Genomic DNA, 25403 nt, shown 5'->3' with positions numbered 1-25403 from the left:
TCACACATGAAAAGCTGAACAGATGAGTGTTGAGCGGCATTATTTACCACGTTAAATGTTGATTGTAGCAGGTTGCTTTTCAGAGGCCAGTCTGAGAATACCAATGATGATCCAAAAATATTCACAAATCACAATAAAAAATTTGAAACAAACAATCACAGTTGAAAAGCTGCGTGCTGGCGTCTCCCTGAGCGGACTTACAGAAGACGCTTTCTGATGATCCGTCTGTCGGTGAGTCAAAGCTGTAAAATAAAAGCACTTTAAAAAAGCACAAGAAAAACAGGTCCATAAACTAAAGCAGAAATCTCATTTCTCAGTACAGACACACTAACGCTAACCCTTCATAATCTCTGTGATGATGTGAAGACGAGCACTGCTCGAACTTTCAACAATCACTCCACCAGCCAGTTCAGGTTTGCAGCTAAAATGTTGAACTTTATTTCATCATTAGTTTTTTTAACATCTGACCAAAAAGTGGCTTTCCAGCATCAACAGAAAAACAGTGAGTCAAGTTATAGCCATGAAGAACACTGTGGAAACTGTTTTTTGGCAAAAATCACTTTAGTTTTAAATTATGTGCTTCAAAGGTTTGAAGGTTTACAGCAATAACTTACATTTTACAGTGTTATCTGTTTCCAAGGCGACAGAGCAGGAAGTTCCCACCAACAGACCATTTATCAAATAAAAGTCTCTAAATTCACCAGGAAGTTCGGTAACTGTTCCTCCCATCAGGGACTCAACTGGAACCAGTAAGTGTTTCCAGTCCATCCGCTGGTCTCTGAGTGAACATCTGGTTTTAAACCGTCTGACAGAGTTAAACATCTTTACAAATAGCTCCTGTTCAGCTCGTCTACGCATCAACTCGTTTGCTCTCAAACTTCTGCAGCCGATTCATCATCTCATCTGATGCAGCTGTGAACAATGCAGGAGGACATTTTTAATATGTGTGGACATCCTCCGAGGTGTCACATCCCCAAAGACAAAATAACTGACGGGGACAGCTCGGATGATTTCCTGTTTACTACGGAAGGAGTCGGTTTGGAGGAGCAGCAGGAGGACAGACACTGAAGCTCACGGATATCCTGCTGACCAGGCCGAAACAAAACATCAGTACCAATGTCGATGGACAACGTTCGGGCTCAGGCAGGTCGACGAGGTGTCACTTTGTTTAAAATCCAGATGGTCTGATTCACTGCGATGCTCCGCTCCGTTAAACTGATGCAACCAACCAAACCGAAGCTGCTGATCGTTGAAGATCTCGACTGACTGAACCACCGACAAGATGAACTGAGACGGTTTTATTAGTCTGTCACAGAGTTTTTTACGCGCAATTATTTAATTATAGAAGCTGCCACAAACAAGTCATTTATACTGCACTTTGGGCACAGACGGAGCAGCAGAACATATGGAGCAGTGAAAGTGAAACAGAACCGTTCATTCATGCTCCATCCAATCAGCTCTAAACGAACCCTTTAAACGCCAAAGTCACACAATGACACAAACTACCTGACTGACGGAGGCAGCAGCAGAGCAGCCGCAGAGCAGCAGCAGAGTTCACAGATGTTGAATCAGTGATTTCTCTGCAGTCTGAAAACTCTGAAGAGGAAATAAAAGAGTTTCCTCATCAGGTTCAGTCTGACAAAAAGGTGGAAAAACATGATCAACGCATGTTTCACATTTAAACTGATACTGATGTTTTTCTGTCCACAGTAGGACGTCTCTGATCTTTCAGGTTGAGGACATAAGATGTTTTGGGTTTTGTTTGGACGTGTTTTGGACGTCTCTGATGTTTCAGTTTCAGTGTCTGTCTTAATTCTGCTCCTTCAAACTGACTGTGGACGAAAACACGAACTGTCCCTTTAAGGAGAGACACAGAAACTTGAGATCAGCTGAGACGCTACCGCGAGCTGAAACATCACCATCATCGTTACATCACCATAGTAACTGTCATCTTTAAGGGGGCGGGGCCATGCAGGGACACAGGCAGAGGGGGTGGGGCTAAGCGCTACACGTTATTTTAGTGGTAAAAAAAACATAAAAAGTTTGACTGACATGTGGGAGGAGCCAATGAGGGGAGAGAGGGAGGTGAGGGGGCGTGGCTTTGCCTACAGTTCAGATCACAAACACTTCCCGTTTCTGCATATTTACACTTCCTGTCCTGGCTTTCTTGTATCTACCTATTTCAAGTCTACTTCCTGTTTCTCTTCACACTGACGTCACAATGTACGACCCACGCTCTCCACCACTGCTGCCGCCGCCGCCGCCGCCCTCTCCGCCCTTGGGCTCCCGTTTCTTGGTGACAGGCGTGGGGATGAGTGAAGGTCGTGTCGGGGTCGTCGAGGACGAGGTGGTGGTAGTCGTTGGTGCGGCGGTGGCGGTGACATCAGCACTGCTCTTCCTGGGGCTCGGCGTGTAGTTGAAGGGGCTGACTCTTGCTGCCACAGCACCGCTGCGCTGCTGACTGCGCTGCTGCTGCTGCTGCTGCTGCGGCTGCGGCTGCGGCTGCGGCTGCTGGCGTTCAGGCTGCGGTTTGTCGTCGAGGCTCTCGCAGCTGCGGCGCAGGTTAAGGTTGGAGGAGGAGGACGAGGAGGAGGAGGGGATCTTTGAGGGGGCGGGGCTGTCGATGACGGGTGGAGCATTGGTGGAGGAGGGAGAGCGAGCTGAACATGAAGAGGAGGAGCGCGGGTTGTTGACGGGACAGTCCTCCAGACGCACCCACACGTCTTCTGATTTGTCCGTGAAGCTCCGCCCTACTGATGAGTCAGCGCCACTCTTTGCCTTTCTCCATGTCCCCTTCGACCTCACGGCGCTCTCCTCCTCGCTCCTTCCCTTCTCGCTGGACTCTGATGACGCCGACAGCACTGATGATGAGCTTCCTGTCCTCTTCCACGTCCCTACGCGTGGTAACGACGTCGAGTGCTTACCACCGCTCCCTCCTCCTCCGCCGCCACTGTTTTCCCGTTTCCAGGTGCCGGTGCGGCTGAAGCGTGATGATGTCACATCCTGCGGGCGTGATGGGCTCTCTGAGTGCGAGCGGTTGATGTCGTGTCTCCTGGTTGTTGATGGTAACGGCGTGTCAGGGCTGGACGGTGACTCTAATCCTGTTGCAGCAGCCGCTGCTGCGGCCGCAGACTCCTCCAGCTTCCTCTTCAACGTTGGGCTTGGCGCCTCTTTGATGAAGGTCGACTGACGGACCAGCGCTGGCTTTTCTGGCTCCGCCTTCTGCTTCTTGAGCGCCGCAGAGCCACTGACCCTCGACGCCGACTCGCTCCTCGGGATGCCGCCGCCGCTCCTCACTGTCCCGCTCTGTTTGGCCGGCCTGGAAGCCGACGAGGATGATGATGACGCACTTCCTGGAGACGCCGTACGCGGCGCCTGTAGCAGCCTCCCTCCTTTCTGATTGGCTGCTGTGGAAGAGCGAGACGGCGTGGAGTCCCGAGAGGACCCGCCTCCTCTGTCGGCACTGTCGCCGCTCCCTGGCGCTTTTGCCACAGCAGCTGCTCTGGGTTTGCTCCGCCCCCTGGCAGCTGGCTCTGCCCTTGGCTTGCCCGTAATCAGACTCCTGTAGACCTTCTTCCCACCTCTCAAGGCCTTCGCCGCCTCCTCCTCCTCCTTCCTGGCCTCCAGTGTGCTGCGCTCGCCACCCTTCAGGATCCTTGCCCCTCGCTTAACCGCTGCCTCCTCCTCCTTCTCCTCCACCTCCTCTTCTGCGTTGTTATTGGCTGCTGGCAGGCGGAACGGCGAGCCCACGGACTTCAGGGACAGCACAGAGTCCGAGTCTGATGATGGTTGGCGGGACAGTGATGAGGCGGCTGCAGCCGCGGCATTTAGACTGCTGACGATGGAATTGGCGCCTTCCTGAATGGCTTTCCAATCAAACGACTCTGAGTCAGGGGAGGCGGGGCTTCTTGGGACCTCTGAAGGCTCCTCCTCAGCCAAAATGTCATCTTCAGACTTCGGGACAGGAAGTTGCGTGGCGGTGGCAGCCTTCTTCTTCTTCTTGGGCATGGCAGAGCTGATGCACTCCTGCAGCAGGTCGTCCTCTGAGTCGATGCTCAGTGAGCTCAGCGACGAGTTCCTGGAGAAGCAGACGGGCGTGTCCTCCACGTGAAATGCTTTGGGGGCATAGCCGCTGGTCGCAGGGGGACGTGGCTTCAGCTCTTCCTGTGGGGGAGGAGGAGACTTCATTCCTGCCTTGCCTCCATCTTGCTGCTCGGAAGGGGGCGGCGGCGGTGGCGGCGGTGGAGCGAACTCCTTGTTGTTGTTCTCCTGGTCGATGTCGCTCAGCGAGCTGAGTGAGGAGTTCCTGGAGAAGCATACAGGCGTGTCCTCAATGGCGAACTTCTGCTTCTCGTCTGACGCTGTGGCGTTGGTCACAGGTTTGGTTCGAGGGAAAACCGCCGCCGTCTGCTGCTTCCTCTTTCTGCCATCTTCTTTAGTTTTCTTCTCTTCGTCCTTCTCGCCACCGTCGTCTTCGTCGAAGTCGAGCGAGCTGAGCGAGTCGTTGCGTGAGAAGCAGCATGGCGTGCCCTCGATAGGCGTGTAGTGATGCGGCGAATCAAAGGCAAACCCTGGTTTTGCTTTGGCAACTGTTGCCGTGGCGACGCCGTACGCCACCCGCTGAGGCATCGGCTTCACGGGTGATGTCGGCTTCTTCTTCTGCTGCTGCAGGCTGAGAGGGGGCGGGACTGGAGGAGGAAGAGGTGGGGCTTGGAGGTGCTCGCTGTTGGCAGCTGCTCTGATTGGTTTTCTGGGTTTGGCTTTAGGCATGGCGGCGCTGATGCATTCAGCAAGGATGTCGTCACCGTTCTCACCCTCAGGAAGTCCGGCCCCTCTCCTCTGGCTGGTAGTGGGCAGGGCTACTGGTGCAGCTGCTGCTGCCTCCTCATTAGGGGGGGAGTCAATGGTGAGGTCACTGAGCGAGGTGGCGGTGGAAAAGTTAAGTGGTGTTCCCTCAACACAGTAAACTCTGGGCACCTCCTCTGGTGGCGGCAGCGGTACGTCCTTCCTCTGCTGTGAATGAGTGCGGCTTTGAGGTGGGAGGAGCTTGTAAACAGGAAGCTGGCTGGGTTTCCGTGGTGCTGCTTGTTGCTGTTTCTTTGGTTTCCGTGATGACTTGGGCATCGCCATGTTGATGCACGCCTCCAGGATCTCAATGTCGTCATCATCGTCCGATTCGTCGAGAATGGGTTTCACTGCTGCCGGATCCTCCTTCCTGTCCTCCTTTGCTCCCTCCTCCTCCTCCTTCAACTCTGCAGTGATGTACGGCTCGTCCAGACTGAGCGCGCTCAGACTTGAGGCTCGGGAGAAGCCGTGCGGCGTGCTCTCAGTGGCAAAGTGCAGCAGGACATCGGCGCTGCTCTCCTCCTCATCCTTCTTCTTTGTCTTCTCCTCCTTTGCGTTCTGTGCTGGCGGTGGCAGCGGCGGTGTTTTGGCGCGGCTCGGTGGCATGGTCTGTCCTGGGCTGTCAGGCAGGTCGCTGGGGCTGACCACGCCGCTCGGCACGCCACTGCACGGTTCGCTGGAGCGCACGGAGCTAGCGATTGAGGAGGTGGAGAAGCTGTCGAGGGAGCTGACGGACGTGCAGCGGCTGAACATCAGCGGGGTCTCCTGAGCGTACGGCTGCTCCGGAGGACTCTTCGGAGTCCTGGCGCCCGATGATGTGACATGGTGGTGGTGATGGTGGTGGGCGTGGCCATGATGGTGATGGTGACCTCGTCTTCCCCTTGAGGATGGGGCGGCCACAGCTGTGGCGGTCTGGCTCTCCGCCTCCTTCTGCTGTCGCTGCTGCTGCTCATGTGCATCTTTCTCGCTAACAGGAAGTGTTGGATAGTCATTACTGCCGCCGCCACCGCCGCCGCCGCTGCTCCCGCCCCTCCTCTTCCTCCCGATGACATCACCATCTTCCTCTTCCTCCTCTGATGACAGCGAGGAGAGCGAGCTGCCTCTGGAGAAGCAAATGGGCGTGTCCTCCACGCAGTACGTCTGCGTTGACTCCTGGTTGCTTTTTGGCACCGTTCGATTGGCTGAGGATGCGGGGGGCCGGAGCTTGTTTGTAGAGGAGGACGGAGGAGGAGGGACAGAGGGTGTGGCGGTCTCTTCTGGCTTGAACAGCGGTTTGCGGGTGGCATCCGCGCCGTATTTTAGGCTGTAGTCAATTGGCTGCTCACCTGTCGACTCGCCACCGTAGTTTGATGCCCCCGTGGTCACGCCGTAGCGTTGCTGCGGAACAGACGCCATGCGGCTGCTGGTCGGCGCTGAGTCGCCGCCGTCATTCCTCCTCCCCAGCCTGGTGTCCAGCTCGTCATCCTCGTCGCTCTCGATGCTGCCGCGGTGACTCGGACTCTGTCTCCCAGAGTTCAGCTGCTCGTCGGAGTACTTCAGGCTGTAGTTGATGGGCGTGTCCAGCTCCGCGCCATCATCGTCCGCCATGTGGTTGGCGCTGCGGATCTTGTGTGCCAGGTCAGCTGGGTACTTCCTGTAGACACAGCACTTGTTGGCGCCGCTTTCGTCTGAAGAGTAGAAGGGCTCTGATGACGGTTTGGTCTTGCCACGGTTGCCGTAGCCGTCAGCGCTGGTCACACTGTTGAGACTGTCGCTAGACGCTCGCACACTGGGCGGGAACACCGGGCGAGCGTATGCCGCTTCCTCGCTTGTCCTCTTTGATCCATCTCCGTTCTTTGGGCTCGAGAGCACTGGCGTGTTGGCGTACGAACGTGTTGTGCTCCCTCCTCCGCCTCCAGCACCATTACATCCCCGCCCCTTCCTGTGCGCCGCCTTGGGGCTCAGGTTGTCAATGTTGTCGAAGGTCTCTGACAGCTGTTGGGCGTCCAGCTCCTCGAACAACGCCTTTTGTTTGCGGGCGTGCAATGACGGGGCGCCAGCGCCCGGGGACACCACGCTGGCGTCCTTGTAGCGCGCCGGCCGGTTAGCCATTAGGTTACGCAGGGCGGCAGCGCTGCCCATGGCGATCATCTTGTGCCGTGAATGAATGAGGTTGCGCAGCATGCCCACAGCGCCCAGCTCCCATAATGCCTCCTGGTCTTTAGCGTCTCTGGCTGACAGGTTCCAGAGTGTCCCGCAGGCGTTGGACACAATGGTCAAACTATGGGACTTCAGGTGCTGCAGCAGCGTCGGCAGGCAGCCATGTTCACGCAGGACCTGCCTGCAAGACGACACACAGGGAGAGAAACATCAGTGCTTCTCTACGCAGCCGGCCCAGGTTGTCTACCTGTTTACTGTTGTTTACCTGTTTACTGTTGTTTACCTGTGCGCCTCATTGGTGGCAATGAGGCTGGACACGTTGCGCAGGATGCCGCCACCACTCTCAATGATGGCGAGTGTGTTGGTGTGGCTGCGGTGTGTTAGTGTTCCCACCAGAAAGGCCAGAGCCCCGTCTACGGCGCAAATATCCGCCTTATTCTCGGTACAGTGAGCTGACAGGTTCCAGAGCGCGCTTAGTACGGACTTCAGGGTCGACTCCTGGAGAAGCAGAAGAAGAAAAACAAACCGATTTAAACACAGATCGCCTATCAATATCTGACGCTTCAGAGCTTCTGCCGACCACCACAGAATGACTCACCGCCATGCTCATCACACAATGTAAACACATAACCCCGCCCCCCCGCCACATGACTCATTCCTTAAAGGGACCCTGAAGAAAACCAGGAGCCAGAACCTTCAGCTATTGCGCCCCCTTCTGTGGAACCATGGACCATTTTCAGTCCAGAAGACAGAAACCGTCTCCACGCTTAAGAGTCGACTGAAGACTTTCCACCTTGAAACAGCTTTGAGTTAGGGCTGGCTCTCATAGTTAGAGCTGGCTCAGGCTTTGGGCCAAACTTTGTTTTTATTTACCTTCTGGACCTCGAGAGCACAGCCCGTCAGCGCACGCACACTGCCGACTTCACGCAGCGTCTTCTTACTGTTGACATCCGCACGCCATGACAAGTTCCTCAACACGCTCGCTATCACCTAAAGAAATAAACAAAAGGAAAAATAAATTTTCCAAAACTGAGACAGAGTTCATGTCCACCACTCTGAACACAATAATAAATGTAAGAAAAACATCTGAGCAAGAAATAAAAACATCTCAGTGACAACAGAAAAATTAAAATAAAACCAGGAGAAACAGTTACTACAGAACTCAGGGGGTTGCCATGGTGACAGGTGAGTTTACCTGCTGCAGGTCTTCACTGTCAGATTTGAGCTGTGCGACCATCGCTCTCATACAGCCCTTCATCGAGCACAGCGTGGCCTGATGGGAAAACAACCACGTACAGCTTAGATCTGACTGGCTCCTGAGACGTGTGTGTGTGTGTGTGTGTATGTGTGTGTGTGTGTGTGTGTGTGTGTGTGTGTGTGTGTGTGTGTGTGTGTATGTGTGTGTGTGTGTGTGTGTGTGTGTGTGTGTGACATGTTGTTTGTGTTTTTTTCCAACCTTATTGGCAACGTCTCCAAAAGTGAGGTTGGTGAGCGCCATCCCGGCGTATCTCCGCAGAGTGACGCTGTAGTGGTCGCTGCTCAGACCAAACATCTCGCAGTCCACCTGCAGCAGCTCCGCCACCGCCTGCAGACCGCCTGCAGGGACAAATAACCCAGTGAACCAGACAGGAAACACATTTAAAGGACAACACCAGAAACTCTGAATACAACCAACACTGACTGAAAACATCACAGCATCTTCCTGACAGCTCGAAAAAATCAGCAGACAGCTCCTGAAATCAGCCGACAGCTCCTTAAATCAGCCGACAGCTCCTGAAATCAGCCGACAGCTCCTTAAATCAGCCGACAGCTCCTGAAATCAGCCGACAGCTCCTTAAATCAGCCGACAGCTCCTGAAATCAGCCGACAGCTCCATAATCAGCCGACAGTCCCGGCTGAGGAGACGCTGAGATCTCTGAGCAGAAACAGACTCTGGTGGAAGTTACAGTCTGCTGTGAAAATATTAGTTTAATCAATTTAACTTTATTTCTAGCCCATCATCATGCTTTACAGCAGGCACCGCCCCTCTGTGCTCGGACCCTCACATCCAATGAGGAAAAACTCCCAAAAATACTACTGAGTCAACGTCAGAGTATCTGATGTTTACCGTTTCGTCATTTCAAATATACTACAATATTGAAAGTAAAGTATTTATTCTGTAGCCTAATTTTAAGTTTTTAATTCTAAATCTACATTTCTTGATATTTTTTCCTTGTTATTTGAAAACGTTTTTACTGACTTTTTGCAGTTTGTGGGAGATTAATGCCTTTAAATGACTGTGGAAAGAATCTGATGGCTTCACAAAAAAATGATTCAGGTTTCTAAGGGTTAATAAAAAAGCAAGTGGTTAGAATTATAACATTTACTCCGTAGAAAATAAAGTCTTTCTCTCCTTCCCACTGGTTCATTCCTTCATCCTTTCCTCTCTCCTTCCTTCCTTCCTTATCCAAGAAGTGACTAAAATCTTTAGGGGGATGTAGTGGAGTAAAAGTGAGTAAAAGTGCACATTTTATTTTAAAAAATGTAGTGAAATAAATGTGTTGTTGCTTATAGACATAAGCAACAACACCAGTGTATAAGAATAAATAAACTATAATTCTCTCTGCCGGCATCAGAGCGACTGTAACAAAGCGCGATTTCCCTCCGAGGATCCGTGAGGTATTTCTGATTCTCACCGAGTTCGTTCATCGCGTGTCGATGTTCTTCATCGAAGGAAAGTTTCATGAGGACGCAGACGGCCGGACAGATCTGATGCTCCACTGGAGACGGCACTGAAGACAGTCAAAAAAATAATAATCATTATAGATTCGATCAATAAACAAACTGAGGACAAAGAGTCAAATAATAATAATCATTATAGATTAGATCAATAAACAGAAACTGAAATGAGCGGGAAAAAACATCCCGGATTACAAACAGAAACATAACCGTCGACGGCTGTCGGTGATGTAAATACAGTTCGATCATGTGATCGGAGGACCCTCCTGATTGGCTAGTGTGTGTGTGACATCACTCACTGGGGTTGTCCTCCTGGTCGACGCCCCTCTCGTGGTTCTCCTGCCAGCTCCAACACGCCTCGCAGTAATGACGCACCTGTTCCAACAGGTGGAGCACTCGGATCTCACGCCGGCCTCTCTTATCGTCCGGCTGACTGTGGACGATGTTGTGCAGCGCCGCTGACGCTCGGGCACGAGCTTCTTTGCTGCCCCGAGAGTTACCTGGGCAACAGGAGGCAGGTGAGATGACAGAGTTACCATGGCAACAAAAATCAATGGATCAAAGGACAGAAACATCCCCTAAGGGTTACCTAGCAACAGGGAATCCTTGTCGTTGCCGTGCAGCAGCTGGATGAGCAGCGGCAGACAGCCAGACTGTCGCATAGCGATGCAAGAGTCCTGCGAGCTCGACATGGCGAGCAGCGTCCGTGACATGTCGTCTTTATCATGAGTCCCCAACATGGACAGAAGACTGTACACCATCTCTACCTGCAGGGGGCAGCACACACAACATTTTACAGCAAGCACCCACAGTCAAATTTTCACAGCATATAATTACAAACTATTTAAAATATGCACCCACAGACAACTTCTTACAGTGTACAGCCACTAATTTTTACAGTGTGCACCCACAGACAACTTTTTACAGCGTGCACAGAGGCGATGTCGTTCAGGGAATTCAGTATTCTGGTTGCTGATTGGTTGCTGAGGTGAGAAAACATTAGTCGGGGTTACTGAGCAGAAGAGCCAACCTTGGTTCCCAGGTGGCTGGTGATTCGTCGAGGCACAGAGTAGCTCGCCTCATTGGCCGGCTCGTGGTCCAAACGGCTGCTGGAGCTCTAGAGGAGGAAAAACAACAGATTTAAAAAGAAAAGAGATGTTAAGTGAAGAGCACAAAGAAAAACAAAGGACAGGTCGCTCACCTGAGCTCCAGGTAATCCGCTGCCATCGCTCGCCCCCTGACCTTCCTCCACCTGAGAGAGAACAGGTGACCGATAAATAAATGAACAAATATCTGTCTGACATATTCATCTAAAATCCTAAAAAAGGTTAACCCTTTGAGGAATTAACTGCTGAAGAATTTAAAAACCAAAACAAAAGATTTAGGGTAATTTAAATGTAGACAATGTAAAAAGTCTATAAAACTCCAGTTTTTACAGAATTACTGAGAAAACAAAACAAACGTGTGAACATCAGCAGCTGTTAATAAACGACGACAGACGCGGAGGGAGGAGCTAAAAACATCACGTCTGTCGTCTCAATGGCAGCGTATGTTGCCTTCACGGGTGTGAAGTTACCCATGATGCCACGGGCTTTAACACACCCACACCGTCACAGACGCAGCGAACCCTGAGTTGGACACAGTGTGGACGGCCCTGGTGGACGAGACGTCCCTGATGAAAGCGGACTGGTCAGTCCACCTCAGACGAGCTCGGACCAGAGAAGTTCTGTCTTTACAGGCTGAGAGTCAAAACGTCCACCACAAAACACACCAACATTTTTAAATAAAAGTCACAAAAACACGTGTGTGTGTGTGGGTGTGTGTGTCTCACTGTGTGTGTGTGTGTGTGTGTGTGTGTGTGTGTGTGTGTGTCTCACTGTGTGTGTGTGTGTGTGTGTGTGTGTCTCACCGTGTGTGTCTCACTGTGTGTGTGTCTCACTGTGTGTGTGTGAGTGAGTGTGTGTGTCTCACTCTGTGTGTGTGTGAGAGTGTGTGTGAGTGAGTGTGCATGTGTGTGTGTGTGTGTGTCTCACTGTGTGTGTGTGTGTGTGTGTGTGTGTGTGAGTGAGTGTGTGAATGTGTGTGTGTGTAAGTGAGTGTGTGAGTGTGTGAGTGTGAGGTTACCTGTAAACGAGCTCCCAGTCTCAGGATGTCTTTCTCGATCTGCTGAATGCGAGACACTCGAGCCTGAGGACACAGAGGAGGACACAGAGGAGGACACAGAGGGGAGGACACAGAGGAGGACACAGAGGGGAGGACACAGAGAGGAGGACACAGAGAGGAGGACACAGAGGGGAGGACACAGAGGGGAGGACACAGAGGGGAGGACATAATGAGTCAGAGCTGAAGACGACAGACCAGCTGAGTTAATGAAACCAGTTTATCTGCTGGTTACGGCCGGGCCGCTGCGGTGCATTGTGGGAAAGGGTGGCCCTCATTTATCTCTCGCCGGCTGAGACAGAGAGCAGGACAGGAAGTGGTCTTTGTGTCAGCCGGTCAGAGTGACGCCTGATAACAGATTTACCGCCCCGCCATCAGTCCTCGCCGTCTCAGACCGGCTGAGACCCGACGGGGAGTTTCACCGCAGCCCGCGCTCACGTGCACACCGCTGAGCGCCATGTGCGGAGGTGAGCGCAGGTGGCGGTTTCTGTTGTGCACTGATTTGATGGGCGAGGTGAGCGCAGGCATACCTGAGCCCTCCTCTCCATCTCCTGACAGGAGCCCAGCTGCTCCTCCATCGCCGAGCGGATCTGGCGAGCTTCGAACTCCAGCTGGCGGCGGCTCATGTCGGTCTGCAGAGTGAACTGAAACACAAAGCCGGTGAGTGACGGCGCCGGCCCGACTCTGACGAAAGCTTACACCTGATCAGATAGTTACGTTCTCCGTGAGCGGCAGACTGTCGATCCTCTTTGTGAGGTTCTGCAGCTGAGCGTAGTACCAGTCCTTCTCCTTCTCCTCCTTCTCCAGCTCGGCCAATAGGAGAGACCTGTCCGGGAGCAGCAGCCAATCACAAAGCAGAACAAAACACACAGGAGGGACAATAAAAAACAAGAAAGACAAACATCCAGCAGTCCAAAAGAGTCCACTGTACGACCTTTAGAACCAAAATTAACCCTTCGAACACAGAGACCCTCAATCTATTTAACGTTTCTGCTGCAGACAGGAATACAGGTCGGCAGCTCTGGGTGTTTCCTGTTCACCACTGAAACAGAGCGAAGGACGGGGCTGCACGCCATTAATCGTCCACGGGACGGGGCTGCACGCCATTAATCGTCCATGGGACGGGGCTGCACGCCATTAATCGTCCACGGGACGGGGCTGCACGCCATTAATCGTCCATGGGACGGGGCTGCACGCCATTAATCGTCCACGGGACGGGGCTGCACGTTACACTGAGAGGATTTATAATCAGGAGGTTGGAGCTCTGACTCCTTGTCAGGTAAGAGCAGGGGTTTAAAGCTGCCCAAGCGCACAGAACGACATCACTGCGACGCTTTTTTCCTCCATGTGAGGGTTAAAATAAATGCAGTTCACATAATCCGCCTGAAATCAAATATGTTTTTTAAACACTTGAAGATCCGCTCACCTCTGAAAGTGAAGGTCACCCAACAGAAACAATAAAAACGGACGGTCAAAGTAGAAATTTAAGGTGTGCTGATAAATTCACGCCGTCATCTCCTGCACTGAGGAACACTACAGGCAGTAGTACTGATGAGTAGTACTGATGGTGCTGTCGGTAGTACTGATGGTGCTGTCAGTAGTACTGATGGTGCTGTCAGTAGTACTGATGGTATTCCCTGTAGTACTGATAGTATTCTCTGTAGTACTGATAGTATTCTCAGTAGTACTGATGGTATTCTCAGTATTACTGATGGTACTCTCAGTATTACTAATGGTACTCTAAGTAGTACTGATAGTATTCTCTGTAGTACTGATGGTATTCTCTGTAGTACTGATGGTGCTCTCAGTAGTACTGATAGTATTCTCTGTAGTACTGATGGTATTGTCAGTAGTACCTCTCTTTCTCCAGCTCCTCCAGGCAGCGGTCGTGGCTGTCTCTGCCCGCAGTCGGCAGCCCTCTCCTGGGGATGCCGGTGGCGGTCGGGCCTGGAGCTCCGGATCCTCCTGCTGCTCCTCCAGGAGCTCCTGAACCAGAAGAGGCCGAGCTGGAAGAGGACGAGGGGGGCTGGGGAGGCCTGGACCTGGGCTTAAAACCTGCAGAGTCCAGGCTCATCTCTGGAGGAGGAGACCACGCACAGAATGAGTCAGTCAATTATCTTTCTACACAGCAATTTTAGTTTTTAAACATAAATAATACAAAATAATGAAGAAAAAGTCTAAACGTGTCAACAGTCGCGTTAGCAGCATTTCCCTTCACGGATCACTGCAGACACAAACATGTTCCTCCTGCTGAGTGAAGCAGTTTCATGTTACATGTTTTTTGTTCATGTTGTAGTTTTGTGTTGTTAATGTGTTGGTGTGCAGTAAAATCTCAGAGCAGAGCCTGTCACGATCCAGACTCATTAATAATAATAATAACAGTTGTAATTACATTAATAATAGTACTGGTAATAAAAATAATAATAATGATGATAATAATAATAACAACAGTAATCTAAAATAATATAACAACAACAACAATAATAATAATAATAATCTTGTGTTTGTTTCATTCACCTTTCAGTTTCTCGATGAGCTCCAGCTGAGAACCAGACGCCTCTCCAGACTCTTCTTCTATGGTGCCCTGCAGCTGCTTCAGCACTTCCTGTTTTACATGAGTTGAGAAAATAAAAGCAGTACAGAGTCTTTCAATGAACACATGAATAATCAGTAATATAAAACTAAATTAACACATGAATGATCACAGTGATATCATCACAAAATGGCTTTAGGGAAAATAGAACTACTTGTATGGCAATTCTTGACCTAACTGAACAAATAAATGATGCTGCAGGTAAAGGTGAGTGTGGTACTGGGATTTTTCTTGATTTATCGAAAGCCTTTCATACTATTGATTTCGAAACCCTCCTCGGAAAACACCATCCTTATGGTGTCAGGAGTACAGCACTTCGATGGTTCAGAAGTTATTTGTATGGAAGGGAGCAATAAGTATATGTAAACTGTATCAGATCTCAAAATGAAACCATCAAATATGGGGTCCCTCAGGGATCAATTCTTGGACCACTCCTCTTTATCTTATATATAAGTGATTCTGTAAATTGTTCTAGTATCTTACACAAAGTAATATTTGCTAATGATACAAACCTATTTTTATCTAACAAAAACTTAGATCATCTCCAAAATAATATACATGAGGAATTGATTAAGCTAAACACTTGGTTTAAATGCAATAAATCATCCCTTAATACAAGCAAAACACATTTTATAGTATTCCGCTCAAATAGGAACTGAAATAATACTGTAGACACATCAAGATAATCATAAAGCTATCGAGAGGGTAAAATCCATAAGATTTCTTGGGGTTTATATTGATGAATATCTGAACTTTAAAACCCATATTGATGAATTAACAATGAAATTATCCAAATATGTTGGCCTATTTTTCAAACTGCGACATCTCCCACTTGAAGCTCTTTTAACTTTGTATCAGTCACTATTTGAGCCTCACTTAAATTATAATAATGTTATATTGCAGCACTTATCTTAGTTATTACAAGAATCTACAGATCCTGCAAAAGAAAGAGCCATAACATGGTCCAGCAATAAATGCTCCCTCAGACCCTCTGTTTTATGAATATAAACCTCTTCAAGCTCAAGTGTAGAAGTTTCAGTATGACTTGCAGAGGTCCACAGATATGGACCCAACCTGAAAGCTCAATAAAAATGTCTGTATCTCTGAAACAACAACAGCTACTAAAATATGTGCTTCCTAGAACCTCGTGTGACTGCTGTTTAAAAATTATCATTATTTTGTTTTATTATTATTACTATTCATTGTTGTGTGTGTGTGTGTGTGTGTGTATGTATGTATATGTATGTGTATGCATGTACTGTTTTGTAACGTATTATTATTATTATTATTATTATTATTATTATATTTTAGATCTTTGAGTAATTTTGAATGCTCTTGTTTTAGACTACAGACAAGTTGAAGGATGAAATTTACATCTGCAAACTTGTATGTTTTTTCACATGTCTAATTTTACTTAGATCATGTTTGTATTTACATGTTTATCAACTCTGTCAATAAACAATAAACAAACAAACAAATAAATATAAAACCTCTCAATGAACACATGAATAATCAGAAATATAAAGTAGGACTGGGGCGACATGTCAACATAATCGATTACGTCGTACCGTTTCACGCAGCGCTGTGCGTGTTGTTTTTGTTTCAGCGCTTGTGTATCAGGTTAGAGCGCGCACGCTGCGCCCCTGAGCAGCGCCTGTCAGGCGCGTCTGAGCCGCACGTCAGCTGCAGAACAGTCACAGAAACGGTGGCTCGCCGTTTTTTTACGTAACGCTCGTGTTAGTTGACTCTGTACCGCTTTATACTGCAGTTTAGTCTCTCTGTCACAGAGATGAGGAAATACTAAGACTTTTGTTTTACCTCGACTTCCTTGCTTCCCTTTTAAAACAAAAGCCCCCTGACTGTGTCTCTGTGGACAGAACGCCATCAGCTGCTGATACAATGCATTTTATTTTGAAACATTGACAGGATGTGGTTGTCAGCTGTGCAGGAGCTTGTATAACGTCATAAATGAGAGGAACGTGCTTATAAATATGAAAACACAGCAGTCACATCAGCAGGCAGCGGTGCGCCTTAAGGCTGGACTGTTGTGATGCAGAAAGAAAGGACGAGTTATAATTATTTCTGTTAGAGAAAAGTTTGAGTGTTATTCAAACTGCAGTAATTTCACTGTCAGATGTTTTGTTGGACTGTTAGATTTGAGGTTTGTTACTGAAACAAAGAGGAACTTTTGTTACTCCTGTTGGATTGTTAAATGTAGATTACACTACATTCCTTTGACTAGAGTGGAACAAGCTCGCATTAGTTTTATTTTGGAGAGACTTTATATCAGACTGTCAAACACAGATTAGCAGTTAAGTCTGGGCTAGTTTTTGTTGGGGAATAATGCCCTGCAGTGTATGACAAGTTTTAAAATGTTAATTTCAGTAAATTCTTTGTTATATTAATCAAGTAATAAAAAAAAAGTTAGATCAATAAAAAAAAATAATCGATAGATTAATCGATTAATCAAAAAATAATCGATAGATTTATCAATCAAAAAATAATCGTTAGGTGCAGCCCTAATATAAAGAACACATGAATAATCAGTAATATAAACCCTCTACATGAACACAAATAATCAGTAATATAAAGCCTCTACATGAACACAAATAATCAGTAATATAAAGCCTCTACATGAACACAAATATTCAGTAATATAAAGCCTCTACATGAACACATGAATAATCAGTAATATAAAGCCTCTACATGAACACAAATAATCAGTAATATAAAGCCTCTACATGAACACAAATAATCAGTAATATAAAGCCTCTACATGAACACAAATATTCAGTAATATAAAGCCTCTACATGAACACATGAATAATCAGTAATATAAAGCCTCTACATGAACACAAATATTCAGTAATATAAAGCCTCTACATGAACACATGAATAATCAGTAATATAAAGCCTCTACACGAACACATGAATAATCAGTAATATAAAGCCTCTACATGAACACATGAATAATCAGTAATATAAAGCCTCTACATGAACACAAATATTCAGTAATATAAAGCCTCTACACGAACACATGAATAATCAGTAATATAAAGCCTCTACATGAACACAAATATTCAGTAATATAAAGTTAAATCTGGTAAATTGTCTGTCTCTCTGTCTGTCTCTGTCTCTCTCTGTCTGTCTGTCTGTCTGTCTGTCTGTCTCTGTCTGTCTCTGTTTGTCTCTCTTACTGTCTCCCTCTCTGTGTCTGTATCTCTGTCGGTCTCTCTGTGTCTGTGTCTCTGTCTGTCTCTGTCTCGGTGTGACTCACCACAATGAATCCACAGCGTTCGAACAGCGACATGAAGCAAACTAACAACACTCACTCTGTCTCTCTGTCTTTGTCTGTCTGGCTGTCTCTGTGTCCATCCACAGTAAACAGGAAACAGGAAACAGGAAGTGTGTGTGTTAGAAGGGGAAGGACATGACAATAAAACTACAAGACCGAGACAGAAGCAGGAAGAATGGACGACAAAAACTTCAGGACACAGGAACGGGAATAACACAGAATATTACAAAACAATGAAAATAAAAAATCAAACCCACAAATAACAGAAAGTTATGAAATAAATAATGAAAAAGAATAGATCAAAACTGATAAATAACTGAAAGTTCTAAAACAATACATAATAAAAAAGAAAAAATCAAACCAATGAACAACTGAGAGAAAGTTATAAACAATACATGTGGCAGGAAAAAGATAACACATGCAGAAAATCAGAAAATGAATTAAAAGAGAGACATGAAGACAGAGTGAGGACAGACAGAACAAGAGACAAACAACAAAAAGACAAGACGACGCTCCTAAACAAGAGAAGAAGACTCCCAGAGCGAAGACAAAGATCCTCTAACACACAGAGTGCGCACTACGACAGGTTTCCTCTAAAAACAAAGATCCTCTAACTAATGGAGCGCTCACTCTGAATAACAACACGGAGCTGAAGCTCAGATCAGCACCTGATTGGTGGAAAACACCACAGAAAGAACGCGTCGTCCCTCTCTCACTTCCTGTTCAAGGCGGGAATATCTCGCCGTTATTTCTCCTCTCTGCTTTGTAGAAAAGCTTCGATCACCGTGTGGAGGACAGACTGTCTCTTCTTAAAGCCGGCAGAGGACACGGAGACAGCACCGAGTCAGAGGGACAGTCTACAGGACAGACCATGAACAAGACGGACCATGGACAGGAAGGACAGTGTGTCGTTTTGACGGCGTTTTCTGTGTGTTTCAAAAATTAAATGTTTTCTTTTAAAATTGCCAAATTCTAAAAGAGAGAAAAAAAAAGAAAAAAACGCCAATATTTTTTTAACAAAATAGAAAAATACGCCAGAAAATTTGAAAGAAATAAAACCTAAAGGTTTCCTTTGAAAGCACTGTGCACTGTGTAAAATTTCAGCAGTATTACAGTAGTACTGTGTGTAGAATTTCAGCAGTATTACAGTAGTACTGTGTGTAGAATTTCAGCAGTATTACAGTAGTACTGTGTCTAGTATTTCAACAGTATTTTAGACGTAGTGTGGGTAGTGTCTCAACAGTATTTCAGCAGTATTACAGTAGTACTGTGTGTAGAATTTCAGCAGTATTACAGTAGTACTGTGTGTAGAATTTCAGCAGTATTACTGTAGTACCGTGTCTAGTATTTCAGCAGTATTACAGTAGTACTGTGTGTAGAATTTCAGCAGTATTACAGTAGTACTGTGTGTAGAATTTCAGCAGTATTACAGTAGTACTGTGTCTAGTATTTCAACAGTATTACAGTAGTACTGTGTGTAGAATTTCAGCAGTATTACAGTAGTACTGTGTCTAGTATTTTAACAGTATTTTAGATGTAGTGTGGGTAGTGTCTCAAGAGTATTTCAGCAGTATTACAGTAGTAATGTGTGTAGAATTTCAGCAGTATTACAGTAGTACTGTGTGTAGAATTTCAGCAGTATTACAGTAGTACTGTGTCTAGTATTTCAGCAGTATTACAGTAGTACTGTGTCTAGTATTTTAACAGTATTTTAGATGTAGTGTGGGTAGTGTCTCAAGAGTATTTCAGCAGTATTACAGTAGTAATGTGTGTAGAATTTCAGCAGTATTACAGTAGTACTGTGTGTAGAATTTCAGCAGTATTACAGTAGTACTGTGTCTAGTATTTCAACAGTATTACAGTAGTACTGTGTGTAGCAATTCAGCAGTATTTCAGTGGTACTGTGTGGAGTATTTCAGAAGTATTTCAGCAGTATTGTGTGTAGTATTTCAGCAGTATTTCAGTAGTATTGTGTGTACTATTTCAATAGAACTGTATGTATTATTCCAGTGGTATTTCAGCAGTATTTTAGTGGTACTGTGTGTAGTATTTTGGTAATACCGCGCGTACTAACCTTCACGTTGGAGGCCTCGGTCTCCAGTTTGGTCAGGTGGTACTGTGTGTAGTATTTTGGTAATACTGCGCGGACTAACCTTCACGTTGGAGGCCTCGGTCTCCAGTTTGGTCAGGTGGTACTGTGTGTAGTATTTTGGTAATACTGCGCATACTAACCTTCATGTTGGAGGCCTCGGTCTCCAGTTTGGTCAGGTGGTTGGAGTTGTCCTGCAGCTCCTGTCTCAGGTTGGAGTTCTCCATCTTTAAAACCTCCACTTGCCTCAACAGCTGGTCGTACGACGCCGCCGCCATGTTGGACAACCCCCGTCTGACCTGCAACACACAAAACACCAACCAATCACAACGCAGTACTCCTGCAGTACTCCTGCAGTACTCCAGTGATGGAGTAGTTGAGTACTGCAGTAGTGGAGACAGTACTGAGGTACAGCTGTATATACTGTGTGTGTGTGTGTGTATGAGTGTGTGTGTGTGTGTGTGTATGAGTGTATGTGTGTGTCTGAGAGTGTGTATGTGTCTGAGAGTGTGCGTGTGTGTATGTGTGTACGTGTGTGTATGTGTGAGTGTGTGTGTGTGTGTATATGTGTGTGTCTGAGAGTGTGTGTGCGTATCATGTGATGTTTACACTCTGTTTCTAACACTGATGTCACTGTTTGACTGTCACATGATTCACCAGCTGATCACAACACACACACACACACACACACACACACACACACACACACACACACACACACGCACACACGCGCACACACACACACTGTCTGCAGCCGTCACTAACACTGAACACAAACACTCTGTGATGACATCATATATTGATTATTGACATGCTGTCCTCATAAACCCCATCAGTACACAACTACACACTGTCCACCATCTACACACCGTCTACACAACCTCAGACTCACCCTGGGTCTGGGTCTGCAGCTGTCTCAGACCCTGGGTCTGGGTCTGCAGCTGTCTCAGACCCTGGGTCCGGGTCTGCAGCTGTCTCAGACTCACTCTGGGTCTGCAGCTGTCTCAGACTCACTCTGGGTCTGCAGCTGTCTCAGACTCGCTCTGAATCTATTAACTACGGTGAACTGGAATTTCATTGCAGAGTTTTGCGTGGTGTTTTGATTCTCTTTGTTTATCATGAGACTCCTGGGACACACAGTGACAGGGCTACCTGTCAGCATCACATGGCTAACTGATAATAACTGATAATAACCAATAATTCTGGGGGTTTATCGATGGACTTGAGTTGTTTTGGTGCAAGTTTCAGTGACTCTGTGTCAGGTGGTAGCTGCTGAGAGATGAGGTCACGCTGTGTTAGCTCGTGCTAACCGTCAGAGAGAACAGGAGAGCCTCTCACATTCCATCGATGCTGCATCACAACTATTTGGGCAAAATACACCCGACCCCGAAATTTCACTGAAATTAATTCTAAAATTGGCAGCATGCGTCTCTTTTTTTTCCTTATTTAAAACAAACCTCACAGCGCTCGCCTCACAGCGCCCGCCTCGCAGCGCTTGGCGAGGCAGAGACTGAGCTCTAAACCGAACAGTGTGGCTGATAAACGGGTCAGAGACAGGCTGTACAGCAGATTTCTAAATATATCTGATCAATAATTAATCAATCCCTAGGTGATTGATAAGGACCAAACACAGCCCATCTGAACACGTAACCATCAATGATGAATCCATCCCTTAATAATCGATCGTAGTGATCGGCTGGAACAGATCATCCTCTGCTGCTTTCTGTCTGCCTCCATCACTGCTCGGCCATTTTCTCTCCACCCCTCCTCCCTCCCTCTCTCCTCCACCCGTCCTCCTGCCTCCCCCATCATCCCTCTCTCCCTCCATCATCCCTCATCTCTCCCTCCATCATCCCTCACTCTCAGGAAACACCCGAAATGAATAAAATCCTCTAAAGAAGAAAAACAGACCAAAAAACAGACAATGAAAGGAGAAGATCAACCTCCCGCTCATCCTCCATCCTCCCCCCGTCCTCCCCCCGTCCTCCCCCTGCCCCCCCTCCTCTGTCCTCCCCGTCTGTCTCTATAAGCCTTTGACATGAGACGGACCCAGAGGAGGACAGAGGACAAAGGATGAATAGATTGTGGATAAAGAAAGAGAAAATGGCAGCTCACCCCATCGCCGTCGCCTCCATCACCCTCCCTCTCTGTCTGACAGAGGACAGTCAGCTGGGCCGGCCAGCAGCCAATCACAGCTCAGGGAGGGGGAGGGGCTGACTCCCCCTAGCCTCCTCCTCCCAGCATGCTTTGCAGCAGCTACTGCAGACACACACACACACACACACACTGCAGTCTGATCAGTACTAAACATCATGATTTATTATTACAATAATTATTGTTTTTGATCCAAAATACCAATAAAGATCATAGCATAACACACACACACACACACACACACACACACGTGTACACACACACAGACACACATATATATGTGTGTACACACACACATATATACGTGTGTGTGTGTTTGATGGCTCCTCCCTCAGCTTTGTGACACTTGACAGTTTTTGACGTTGTTAAACAGCTGACAGTCTCAATAATCTGTTCCCGTTGTTGTAAATCTGTCCCTCAGAACCGCGAACATCTGTCTGTTTAAAGGGAACAATCATCACTCACATCCGGCTCAGAGGACTCTGCAGTAGACACGGGTTTTTTTAGCGACTTCAGCTCCCTAACCGGCGAGATGCGACGACGCGCCATCAGTAATAACCGCGCATGTCTATCTAAGCAACTAAAACACCAAATACAACTGCAGCAAGTCCGGCAGGGGGACTCGGGACTCGGTCCTCCCTCATGTATAACGGGCCCAGCGGGTCTAACCCTAACCCCAGCGCCGTGCCTGACCTGACCCCACGGCAGGCCAAGCATTGTTTCTTTTTCTTTTTTGAAGGAGGTTGTAGACCCCGTCCCAGCGGGACAGGGAACATAAATATTTTTAAAGCTCAACGGCAAAATCGTTGTGAACACATCTGATCTGAGATCAGTTTTCTTCCTCAACACCTGAAGGCTCCGGTTCAAACCGAACTCACACGGCCTCAGTTCCACCGAGTCCATCAGCGGCAGGTAGTGGCCGAGGCACGGCCTCCGGAGCCGGACGCTCTGATCAATGCTCATTGTCACACCGAGCGCACCTGAGCAGCGCACCTGAGCAGCGGAATACGTGGGAGGTCTATTTTTGTGGACATGGACAGCAACCGCGTCAAACCACATAGAGCGGATTGTACCAGGCAGGAAGTCAAGCAGCATTGCAGCCAGACAATTTTCAAATTAAAACACCTTGTGCAGACTCGGGATCATGTTTAACTTGGCTAAAACGTTACATACAGTGTCCTCACTGAGACACGTTAGATTAGGACGGACTCGACGTGAGCTGCTGATCACGCTGAAACGTCTCGATGCGTCAATAATCCTGTTCATGACGTTTGTGTAAAATGATTACTGATACACAGAGAGGCCGGGCGGATCAATACACTGTGAGCAGCTCAACTATGAAGTGACAATGATTAGATTGAATAGAGTAGCTTGATTAGTGATTAGACAAAAGAATTGACGGGGATCACCTGATTTTATGTGAAATCATGATAAAAGAGCCACCGGTCCAACGACCTTTCTATGCACTTCCTGTGACATCACCCAGCGCGTGACAGACTGCTGATAATAAGCTGATGGCGCTCCGTGAGGACAGCAGAGCGTCCTCACCCGCTCACTCCGACTCACACTGAACACGGATCCATTTCAAACGCTCACCAACAAAATGACGAATGCTGCCATTAAATCGTCTCCTCTTTGTCCTCTGTCCTCACAAAATGTCCTTAATCCAGCGTCAACTTCTATACCCTTCAACATAAAACTCATAGCCTTGATACCTTCAAAATAAAACTTCTAACTTCTATATCCTTCAAAGTAAAACTCATAGCATCTATACCCTTCAAAATAAGACAAAGAAAACAGTAAAATCAGCTCAACCCAAAATTCAGTCGATTACAGACAGTTTTACACCATGTGTTGAAGAAGAATAAAGCAGTTCTCAAGGCTACACTGCAGTACTGCAGTACTACTACAATATAAGTATGACAGTACTACTGCGATATCCAAGCAGTACAGTAGCAGTATGACAGGAGTATTGTAGAGTCGTAAATACTGCAGTAGTATCAGTGTTTCAGAGTCCTCTATGACAATAACAGCGGCTGTTAGCTTTAGTAGTACTGCAGTAGCACTGCTCTAAAATATAACTGCAGTAGTGCTTAAGTGTTACAGTAGTATTATACAGTAGTCTTACTGCAGTAGTGCTTAACTGTTAAAGTGGTATTGTGTAGTATAACTTCAGTAGTGCTGTAGTACTATTACAGTGGTATTGTACAGTAATATTACTGCAGTAGTTCTGTGATAGTACTACAGTGATATTGTACAGTAATATCACTGCAGTAGTGTAGTGGTATTGTACAGTAATGTTATTGCAGTGATATTGTACAGTAATATCACTGCAGTAGTGTAGTGGTATTGTACAGTAATATCACTGCAGTGATATTGTACAGTAATATTACTGCAGTAGTGTAGTGGTATTGCACAGTAATGTTATTGCAGTGTTACTGTAGTACTGCAGTCGTGTTGCTATCACAGTAGCAGCAGTTGGCTGCTGTTGTAATACTGTAGTAATGTTATACGGTAACACTACTGCAGCAGTGCTACAGTAGCATCACACAGTAACAGCATTGTAGTATTTTAGTAGTATTTCGGTGGTATTTCGGTGACAACAACAGCACGTCCGTTAGCAGGTAGCAGTTAGCTGAACATGGCAGTCCGGCTATCACTGACCCGGTACTTTAACGTTATTTCCCCGCAAACATCCACAAATATCCGCCGTGCGCCGTTTTATGTCGCACCGGGCGCTCCTCTCCGTCCCCGGTAGAGCCGGTTACCGGCCCCGGTCGGTCCGCAGACCCGTCCAAACACCGACACTCGACCAAAACAAACGGTTAGCACAGAGCTAAGCTAGCGGCCGCCCTTACCTCCAGAGTCCGCTTCAGACGGCGGAGATTCCCGGGACCATCCCCGGGGGAACACGCAGCCGGGAACCGGGCCGTCAGAGCCGGCAGAGGCCGCTCACGGCTCCGGTCACAGCGGGGAAACAGTTCAACAAAGTCTGCACAAGTTTTCACCACCAGGGCCTTTGTGTCCTGGAGAAACTGCTGCTGCTGCGGCCCGCCATCTTGTGTCTGCTGAGGTACAAGTACTACCACTGAGGTACAAGTACTACCACTGAGGTACAAGTACTACTACTGAAGTATTATTACTGTAGTAACTACCAGGGCCTTTGTGTCCCGCAGAAACTGCTGCTGCGGTCTGTACTACTACAGGAATGCTATTACTGAAATACAAGTACAATTACTGAAGTACTAATACTTAGAGAAGTATTAACTGAAATACTATATACTATAACTCACTGAAGTACGATCACTGAAGCACAAATACTGTAAGAAGTACTCACTAAGAACTATTACAGTAAAAGGTACTCTTTGAAGTACTCTATGCAGTACTAATACTGTAAGAAGTACTCTCTG

General features: G+C 47.4%; 1 protein-coding gene across 3 annotated transcripts; it reads right to left on the bottom strand.

The window, feature by feature from the left end:
- Positions 1-408: 408 nt before the first annotated feature.
- On the bottom strand, positions 409-25081 carry apc (APC regulator of WNT signaling pathway). 3 transcript variants are annotated; one of them, XM_042509986.2, is made up of 17 exons: positions 24852-25081; positions 19983-20138; positions 14380-14467; positions 13719-13938; positions 12580-12688; positions 12393-12506; positions 11827-11889; positions 10904-10954; positions 10733-10819; positions 10292-10469; positions 10002-10202; positions 9660-9755; positions 8441-8580; positions 8180-8257; positions 7858-7974; positions 7268-7482; positions 409-7165 (listed from the first exon to the last, which is right to left on the bottom strand). In XM_042509986.2, exons 2-17 carry the CDS (start codon positions 20115-20117, stop codon positions 2206-2208), a joined length of 6852 nt encoding a protein of 2283 aa, XP_042365920.2. In that variant the 5' UTR covers positions 20118-20138; positions 24852-25081; the 3' UTR covers positions 409-2205. The 3 variants fall into 3 exon arrangements, with proteins under 3 accessions (XP_042365920.2, XP_042365921.2, XP_042365922.2); XM_042509987.2 differs by lacking the exon at positions 24852-25081 and adding an exon at positions 21955-22093; XM_042509988.2 differs by lacking the exons at positions 19983-20138; positions 24852-25081 and adding an exon at positions 17733-18280.
- Between the last annotated feature and the right edge of the window lie 322 nt (positions 25082-25403).

This window comes from Plectropomus leopardus, chromosome 20 (assembly GCF_026936395.1).
Source record: "Plectropomus leopardus strain MGB_pleo_1.0 chromosome 20, ASM2693639v1, whole genome shotgun sequence".
NCBI classification, from domain to species: domain Eukaryota; kingdom Metazoa; phylum Chordata; class Actinopteri; order Perciformes; family Serranidae; genus Plectropomus; species Plectropomus leopardus.
This window is presented reverse-complemented; position numbering and strand designations above follow the sequence as displayed.